A 9,863-nucleotide genomic window follows, 5' to 3' on the forward strand; every position below is an offset into this window, starting at 1 on the left:
TATATTTCATTAAAATGATATATATAAAATAAAGGTAAATTGAGCCCTGTAGAATGGTAATTTAATAAAATTATATAGTAATCCACCAATAGGTTATACTCATATTATTCTGTGTAATAAAGAAAAGGTTAAGTGTGAAGCAAAATGTACAAGATACAAACAACTAAGAAGGCAAACTATATATTTGAAAACACAGTTGTGGTTCATGGTCAATTATTTCATATCTCTAAGAGAATTTTTTAATTGCATACAAAGGGTAAATTTAATTACCATACAAACGTTTGAAACTCTCTGATATAATAAATCCCTTAGGATCACATGTCAATTAAACAGATTTCCTTCTCTTTCCAAATACATTATTGATCAGTTTGGCCATGGATTTAGATCCACCGGGTCTTCTCTTTTCTTTGAGTTTGAAGTTTGTCAGGATGCCCTTGATAATTCTGATAAACATCATTTCCACCTCCAGAGATTGCTCTGCTGCAGACAGTTCACAGAATTGGCACCGGTTATCCAATGCCAGTTTTTGCCCTTCTCCCCAGCCAACCTCTCGCACATGACAGAGATCTTGCTTGTTACCCACCAAAAGCACAGCTGATTCCACAGCTCTGAAACACAGATACACAATTCTTTGGCAAGACTGTTTTAACAACTCTTTTTTGTTTCTATTAAGTGGGTTTATATCAAAAAGAATCATGGACCAAAAAAAAAGAATACTGTGTGTGTATGTGTGTTATTTGTGGTCATGTGTGTGTGTATCTCGTTTACTTACAAAAATTATTTTAGATAAAATGTAGTAAATGACACAGAAGCAACAAGGCTCTTAAAGCATAACATTTGAAGTGATACAAACCTATTCCCGGAATTACGGCTCTGTTTACTAACAAGACATGATTGTAACATTTTCCACTTTCAATTCCCTTATATGTAAAAAAAAAAAAAGGTAAAATAATCCTCGTCACACAGAATGCTCACAGAGGTTAAATGAAGATGTGTATAAAAATCTAGCCCAGTGCCAGGCAATAAAATGTGCTTACTAAGTATTATCTTTCATTTCCTTATCAACTGAAAGAGAAGGACTAACTAATGCCTCTTTACTAATTCAGTACTTGTTGCTGTTTGTTAATAGTCATTACAGCATACTTTAAAGAAATTTTTACAGTCTCGTGACCTTGTACAATTTTTCTGTTTATTGAAGAAATATATCGCTTTGGTAAGGTAATGTCTTTGGCAAATATCAATATAATCTCCTCGGTTACAGTGTAACATTCTTAAAGCAGAGTTTCATTTGAAGAATACAGTAAGGCTACTAGGTCTTAAATGGCATGGAACTCTGCCAAGATATCGCCTATAGGGAAGAAATGGGAAAATGAAGACAGTCTTCAGGCTGGTTTCATTCACATGACAGTGTGAGCCGTAAGGGAAAAAGCACTGTATGTGTTGGATTTTGAGGTCACTAAGAGTATCTTTTTCTATAGAGTTCAGAAAGTTATTGTGAAGAATTAATGGGGAAGAATAAATGAAATATTTTGAAGGGTGAATCACAAATATCAGATGTAATTTTATAAAACAATGCCATAATTTTGCTTTTTATCTACAAATAAGAGACTCCAGTTTACCTAGAGATTGAGAACTGGAAAAACTCAAAAATTATTTGGTCAATACATTTAAAAGTTTGCCTGAAAAATGTCAAATATAGGGATTTTTAAAATATACTTTTTTTGCCTATTCATGAGTGATTCTTTTGATTTGTAAGAATAGAAAGTAGTTTTAATTACTTTCCCTTACCTAAGTTATGGTGCTTAAATATAAGGCATTTAACACTTGAAACAATGGAGGTCCCTCAAAATCAATAATATTATAGGAAATCAGAGCTATAAGGTACCTTAGTAAAATCACATTCTTTTCCCCTACCGTGTTTCTATCAGTTTTATAGTCAGAAAAAGGAGGTCTAGAGATTAAAGGGTTTACCCAAGGTCAATCAGATATAAATAAGAATTTAGATCAAATGACTGTAGGGAAATATAACTTATCAATTATTATCTGATGATTTCTTGATAGTAGGCATTTAAAATAGATATAAAAAGCACAGGTACCAATTTTCAGATATAATATTGTGCTTTTTTGCTTCCCAGATTAGAATGTTATTTTAGATTTTAAGGGCAAATCTGGTTACGAGCACAAAGAATCCCTTATACCAGCAGGTTAAACAAAAATATATTTTTTAAATGGAAAGGCTAAAACAATAAAAAAAAAGGAAAACTAAAATGGGAAATTCATAGGTTTAAATTTATATCTACTAATGCAAAATTAGTTTAAGGCACAGTTATGTTTTCCCTCATAGTCACTTGTGTCAAGACATTAGCAATCGGGAGTCGTTGATCAGCTCTTTGTTTTAGGAGGTGAAATGGAGGAAAAGGTACTCTCATACCTAGAATCTGTAAAAGTTTGATTATTCAGTCTATTTTGCTTTGATTGATTGAACAGCTCAATGACTAGGAATTGGATGCCAAGTATAATAAATCTGGATTTATTTAGTATCCTTCACATTTTTTGTGGGAATGAAAAAGAAAGGTGGAAAGGGAACTATCTGTGTACAGAGGACCATTATTTTGCAAGTGAATGTCATGTTAACAATAGAAGCTGTCTTGTAAAATAGCCATTTACTCGGGGCAAGTAACTGTTTATGTCAGCCAGGATATAAAGTACTCTCATCTTATTCCTTTTACTACATGTGTAACTCCTGTGGAATGGAAGGTGGATTGTTCAGGGCTGTTAAATTTTGTAATTGGAAGCCTGTATTAAACTCTTCCTAATGATGCTTACAGCTCTATGATGATTTACTAAAAAGAAAGGACAGAGGAAAGAAAAATACCTCACCTTTTACAATGACTAGTCTGTGGCTCCCGAATTCTGTAGATTAGTACTTTTGCAAAAGCAAATGAAGACCTGTCACTGATGTCATACACAATAATAAACCCATCTGCCCAATGCAGCTCACTTGTGAGGGAAAATTTTGCTTTCTGTGGCTGAAAATAAACCAAGCACATTGAAAGTGGTGGGATCTGATCCCTGTATTTTATCCGTTAGACAGTTAATTAATGGAGACCCATTTCACCTGGAAGAGAATTCAGCAAGCCAAATACTGATATTTTCTAAAATGTAGTCTCTGTTTCTTTTTTATCATCCTCTTTCTTTAAACAAAAGTGATTAAATTTTAAAAAATAAAGAGCTATAATAAAGTTATATCCATCTCATTTGATACCTTTTTTCTAAAAAAACTTTTTCTGAAAATTTGATAAGCCTTAATAATTCCATTTAAAATCAATATCCACATATATGTTTGAAAAGAGATGATATTTTCTATCCTTATTAGCAAATGGAATATGTATTGATTTTTGGCACTAGATTTAAATCAGTAAAAAAAACCCAGTATTGATAAGGTTTAGCTAAAAAGATTTGAGGGATATCTTCTTCAAATCATAATTGAAAACATATTTTGTTTTACTTACCTGAGAACAAGAGTCGTATATTTCTAGATTCAATTGCTTCCCTTCCAAATACAAATGCTTTTTATAGATTCTGAAAAATATGCATATACTCATTGTCAGTATGGAAATCCTCCAGAGTTTAAAAAATGGCCTTATAGGGCTTTCCTGGTGGCGCAGTGGTTGAGAGTCCACCTGCCGGTGCAGGGGACACGGGTTCGTGCCCCGGTCCGGGAAGATCCCACATGCCGCGCAGCGGCTGAGCCCGTGAGCCATGGCCGCTGGGCCTGCGCGTCCGGAGCCTGTGCCCCGCAACGGGAGAGGCCACAGCAGTGAGAGGCCCGCGTACCGCAAAAAAAAAAAAAAAAAAAAAAAAAAAAAAAACCCTTATATTTGGATCACAGTCCTGCAAAGTCAACCAGTCATATTTTAGTTGAGCACTACAGTAGCTTTTCTTTATTGCTAGTGGTCAAAAAACCATATATTTGCTAATGTATATTTCTTACAAATGAACTTTACCACTATATCTATTCACCTACATGTTTTTCTGCCTATGTACTTATCTTCCATTCTATTACTATGGATGAATTATCTGTGTTTCTACCTAAGGCCAGTCTATTCACTATGAACTAGTTACTATTTCCTCTGACCGGCTAAAAGACATGGCTCCAACAATTCTACCTCTTTCTTCTGCATCATAAAATTTTCCTCTTTATTATATCATTACTAGCAACTGAATTTCTCTTAACTTAACAACCCTTTGGATCCCAACGATTGCTCTATTTCTCTGCTGGCCTTTTGGTAAATATCTATACTCCCTGTGTCCAAATCCTCTCCTTCCATGACCTTCAAATTATTACAATCAGGCTTTAACTCCAATTACTTGACTAAAACTGTTCTTATCAGGGTTATGGTTTTAGACTCAGTGAAAAGTTCTTGATCTTACCTGCCCTGTCAGTAGTATTAGTATAGTTGATCACACCTACCTCCTCAAAATGTTTTTTTCACATGGCTTTCAAGGCAACATACTCTCCTGGGTTTTTTCTTTATTCCGTATTGCTTTGTATTAATCTTTTTTATCTGTCCCACAATATCTTCTCTCACTCCAACTGTGATTCTAGTTTATGGATTTCTTTTCTATCTACACTTACTCCCTTGCTAATCTCATCCAGTCAGAGTCTTTATTGCTGATAAACCCATTTCTGTAGTCTGGACCTCTTCCCTGGACTCTAGACATCTACCACCACTGGGAGCCTCCAATTAGATACCTGATAGACATCTCAACCTTAACATGCTTAAAATGGAACCTCTGATCTCCCCGCAAAGACTGCATATCCCACAAGTTTCCATTTCATTAAATGACATATCCATAACTAGTCTCACAGGTTAAAAGCCTCAAGGGCATCCCTGATTCTTTCTTTCTCTTACATCCTATATTTATTCTATTAAAAATTCATTTTTACTCTATCTTCAAAGAATATTTTGAATTTGTCTGCCTCTCATCACCTCCTTTGCTCACACTCTGGTCCAAGCCGTCATTACTTTTGCCTGTATTATTAGAAAACCTCCTAACTCAGCTCTTCGCTTTATCCCTCCCCTAACTCCCTTCTTGCTCTCAGTTTACTCTCAATCCAGGAGCAAAAGCCAATTTGTAGCCAGATCATGTCACTTGCCTGATCAAATCTCTCCAATGGCTCTCCATCTCACTTAGATAAACCTAAGCTTTTAAAATGCCTGAGAATTTCCCTAGTTATCTAGTCTCCCATGACCCCTATGATCTCAGTAGACCTCTTTGGCTATTGTCTCCCACATTCCTCCACTGAAGCTACACAGTCCTCCATACCATTCCTCACATTTTTCAGAAAGTTCTTTCCTCTGAACTTCGGCAACTGTTTCTTCTACCTGGAATGTAACTGCCCAAATATCTTCATGGCTCAGTTTTTATCACCTGCAGGTCTGTTCAAATGTCTCCATCTCAGCCAGGTCTACCCTGACTACCCTATTTTAAATGACCACACACCACTCCCCTACGCTTTCTTTTCCTTCATAACATTTATCATCATAAGACATTTTATATATATATAGAGAGAGAGATAGATCTATATATAGATCTATATATAGATATATATATGTATAGATATAGATATATAAATGCATTTTTAATTAGCTGACCCTTCCCTCCAGAATGTAAATCTTATGAAGGCTCGGATATTTGTTCATTACTATAGCCTCTCTACCTAGAAGAGTACCTGCCACATGACAGGTATTCAATAAATATTTGTTGAATGAACGAAGGACTTCATTTCTGTAACTGCCCCTCCAGTGCTTTAATACAAGACCTACCTCTCTCCAAAACTGCATACCGACACAAAATCATGACCCATTCTGGTAAATACTCTGTAACCTGTGGTTAGCAAAATGTAGCGGACATTTGGGAAAGCCGACTTCAGGAGGTTAGGGATGAATTTTAAAATCCTTCTAGGTTACATTTAATGAAATTTGTTAGTGTTTCGTTAACTCTTAAAATGTCTTCAGACAGTTTATTCTAAATTTTATGAGCTTACTACTGTGAACCATATACTTTCCTTCTAAGACATTTTAAAATACCCACTCTCAAAACTCAAAACCTGCCAGCAGGGGTCACCAGCTCTTAACTTTTTAAAATTTTATTATTTTCCCCTTCTAGCCCTCATTTACAAATGGGGTCATTTTTTTTGCTAATTAATCCTCATGTGGTGGTGAACTTTTGCTCATTTGGTTGTCTTTAAGAATGTCTCTAGGTCTTATATTTTTAATAGAGATGTAACAGCCAGAAATGTGTACACTTCATTTGCTTATTTATCTATTGATATATCTATATATCTATTGATATATCTTTTAAAAGATTAAGATGATGTTTTTATTTTGTTGTTGCTGTTACTGCTTTTTGTGGGTGTTCTTTTATTTATGTTTTGTTTTATAGTTTTAGAACATTTTCTCATGCCTGACTCCTAGTTTGTGTGTTACCTTTTTTGACTGAGGTTGTTGACCTGAGATATGAAACAATAAGAATTTCTCTTCCTATATATTTCTTCTTTCTATAATCAGTTTTCAAGTGCTTGCCCTAAAACATTTACAATGGCATATGGACTGAAATACTATGCGGGCTACACGTAGGAAACAATGCAATACTTTAAAGTTATTTTCTAAAATACTCTAATAATGCTATATCATAAATGAATGCTAAAGATTTTTGTTGTTTATTTCTCATGAAAACGCTTCCAATCATAATTTCTTCTTACTCTAAATAAGTATTTTTGAACAAAAGAATAATTTCCCTTTCTCCCAATTCTCATATTTCTTAAAATCTTTGTTCTTATTTAAAAAAACCCACAAAACCTTTCCCCACCACACCTTCAGTCAGGTAAGATATTAGTAGCATTATATAGATTAATTGCTGAGCCAAAAATATATTCAAACCTCTGGCAAAATTCCCCACTTATTAATTCCCCACTGTGGCATTTCCCATATGTCATGCTAATTCTGATCAAAATAACAGAAATTTATAGTAGAGTTAGTGAAATGATCCTAAGATTATATCAAGGTGCCCTGGCATCTGTTTTAGAATTTCTCTGAAACTTACATAAGCAACCTAGCTAATTATGATATGATCTTTAATCACAGCATAATTTTCCAGTTATTGTCACATGGTTTTGCAATAAAAATAAGCATTTATTTTGTAGTTACTTGTGCTTTTATAATTAATTTGTCTTTATTTTTCAACAGATGTTGCTTTAATTTCAAATTGTTTCAAATTGCTTACAAAAAAATCCACACTCACATGCTCTACAACACTTGGTACAGGCGGTAGGTTCCTCTAGACTGAAACCAACTGGATTTCTAATCCATTTTATTTAACATCAAGTTGGATAACTTTTTATCTAAAAGAACAATTAATTAAAATACTTATTTGGGCTTTTCTAACCAGAACCCATGAATAAATAAATTGCTTAAAAGTGCAAAAATGGGGGAGTTCCCTGGTGGTGCAGTGGTTAAGAATCCTCCTGCCAATTCAGGGGACACGGGTTCGAGCCCTGGTCCAGGAAGATCCCACATGACGCAGAGCAACTAAGCCCGTGCGCCACAACTACTAAGCCTGCGCTCTAGAGCCCGTGAGCCACAACTACTGAAGCCCGCACGCCTAGAGCACATGCTCTGCAACAAGAGAAGCCACCGCAATGAGAAGCCCGCGCACTGCAACGAAGTGTAGCTCCCGCTGACGGCAGCTAGAGAAAGCCTGCGTGCAGCAATGAAGACCCAACGCAGCCAAAAATAAATAAATAAATTTATTCTTTAAAAAGTGCAAAAATGGAAGATTCTATTAAACTGTTTCTCTGATATTAATTATGATGCTGAAGTTTTAAGGTGAAAAAGTCTAAAGTAGTGACTTACCAAAATTAGAAGCATATTCTCCAATAAATCGCTTGGTAAGAAACCTTACTGTAAGGGCTGCAAAACAAAACAAGCTGGATTTGGGGTCTTATCTGTTTTAGGATACAAATAATTTAGTAATGTACATAAGCATCTAGCATCTCAGCTCAAAATTTACTAAGTATTAATGAAGACCTTAAAACTTTACTAAATTCTGGTCTAAGAATTTCCACTGTACAGCCATAAAAATTAGGAGGCTAGAAAGAAAGTGATCTTAGTGTGCTGCCCACTCAAATCACTGCATAAGTAATTTACAAATGCAAAGACACGTAAGACAACTCACCTTTGTAACAGAGACAGATTTCTCATTAAATATGAGATGCAAGAACTATAACATCTCTATATTTTCTTTATAAAATTAATTGTGGCTCCATGGTGCTGCATGCTAATAGTGGCCAGGACGGTCTCAAGCATTTGCAACTGTTTGAGGAAATAGGGACTTCAAAATCCAGGAAACAGAGGAACGACCTCTAGTGTTGGTTTATCTTATTGCAGCTCCTGGGTCTGGCCCGTTGTTAAGATTCATTAGGCTACGGTGGTTCTATTGGTGGCATGCTTAGTACCATCATAATGTGACCAAATACAAAACAAAAGAAAACAAAAACATAGCTTCCAAGGTCTGGTCTGGGCACCCCTTGCTCATTTCTGGGCATTTAAAAAGCCATGCCCCTCCAAAGTTTTTCTCACTTTGACAATGTGAAAAAATGGCATTTAAAAAATAATTCATAGGTCTCCACGCATATCTCTCCACCCTTAGTCTCAGGGCAGCAGAATCTTTTCAAGGGCATTGTTTGGCCACTGGTAGGTGTGGAGGCAGGTGTGCTGGAGTGAGAAGTAGGTGGGATAGTGATGGGAGGGATTTCCTGTTATTCCAATGAATTTCAAACATCAGTAGAACAAGATACAAATTAATACTTCAAACAGTTATATTCCACAACCTGTATATAAATTTTATATACAGGTAATTGCGTTACTTGCTTATAAAGTGAAAACTCCTACTTAAAAATAATATATAGTTATATCAAGTTTATATACATATAATACATTATAATGTAATACATGTCAATATATTTCTCACTCTTTATGTACTCTACACCATGCCACAGAAAACAACACCACTTACCAGATTTGCCTGTTCCTTCACCACCCAAGACAGCAAGTTTCACATCATTCATCTTGCTTTTCTGCTCCTTCTTGGTCCGTCCTGGCTTCTGGAGATATACTGACTTGAGCCAAGTATGTGTCTTCCAAAATCCTTTTTATTATTGCTGCTCTCACTTCCCTAAGGCCAACTCCACCCCATACTCCTACCACCCAATAATAACTTTAAAAATATTTTCTTAGAGTAGTTTTGAACATGTCTCATAAAAAGCAGTGGACTTACTATTTAGACACAAAGGTTTACTAAACCAATAGTTAAGAGTTTAACAGAAGTGTAGCTCATCTTCTACTTTCACGTACCTGGAATCTACCTTCTCCTAGAACCTAGAAAAATGATCTCTCTTCATTAAGAAAGTTTTTAGAGGATGGGTAAACATTCCTGTAAATTTCCTTTGAGTGGATCAGTTTTGCTTTCTCTATTAATACCTGAGGCTACATCTTCTTGGGTTTCTCCTGTGAAAGACAAGGGGGAATAAGTTAATTCAATCATGAAAAGAAATGAAAGAAGGGAGAGGATGGCTCTCTTGGATGGATTAGCTCAGGGCTGACAGAAATGCACGTGAATATCCAGCCCATGTTTTTGTGTCATTTGAGGCTCTCAAGGAGAAATATGGGAACGCCAGTGTTTCACCTTTCCAATGTCTTCCTTAAAAAGTAACTTTTCCCTTTCTTTTTAAAAAAGTGTTATACCAATAGACAACAGTAAGATTTCTGGAAAAAACAATAAAGCAATCAGCCTCATGT

At 35.4% G+C, this 9,863-nt stretch overlaps 1 protein-coding gene across 1 annotated transcript; it reads right to left on the reverse strand.

The window, feature by feature from the left end:
• Positions 1-275: 275 nt before the first annotated feature.
• Positions 276-9,511, reverse strand: RERGL (RERG like). Its single transcript, XM_024733434.1, has 6 exons — positions 9,420-9,511; positions 9,082-9,169; positions 7,916-7,976; positions 3,513-3,582; positions 2,881-3,029; positions 276-608 (listed from the first exon to the last, which is right to left on the reverse strand). Exons 2-6 carry the CDS (start codon positions 9,131-9,133, stop codon positions 326-328), a joined length of 615 nt encoding a protein of 204 aa, XP_024589202.1. The 5' UTR covers positions 9,134-9,169; positions 9,420-9,511; the 3' UTR covers positions 276-325.
• Positions 9,512-9,863: the final 352 nt, after the last annotated feature.

The sequence above is a fragment of the Neophocaena asiaeorientalis genome, unplaced genomic scaffold (assembly GCF_003031525.2).
Source record: "Neophocaena asiaeorientalis asiaeorientalis breed wild unplaced genomic scaffold, Neophocaena_asiaeorientalis_V1.1 scaffold150, whole genome shotgun sequence".
NCBI classification, from domain to species: Eukaryota; Metazoa; Chordata; class Mammalia; order Artiodactyla; family Phocoenidae; genus Neophocaena; species Neophocaena asiaeorientalis.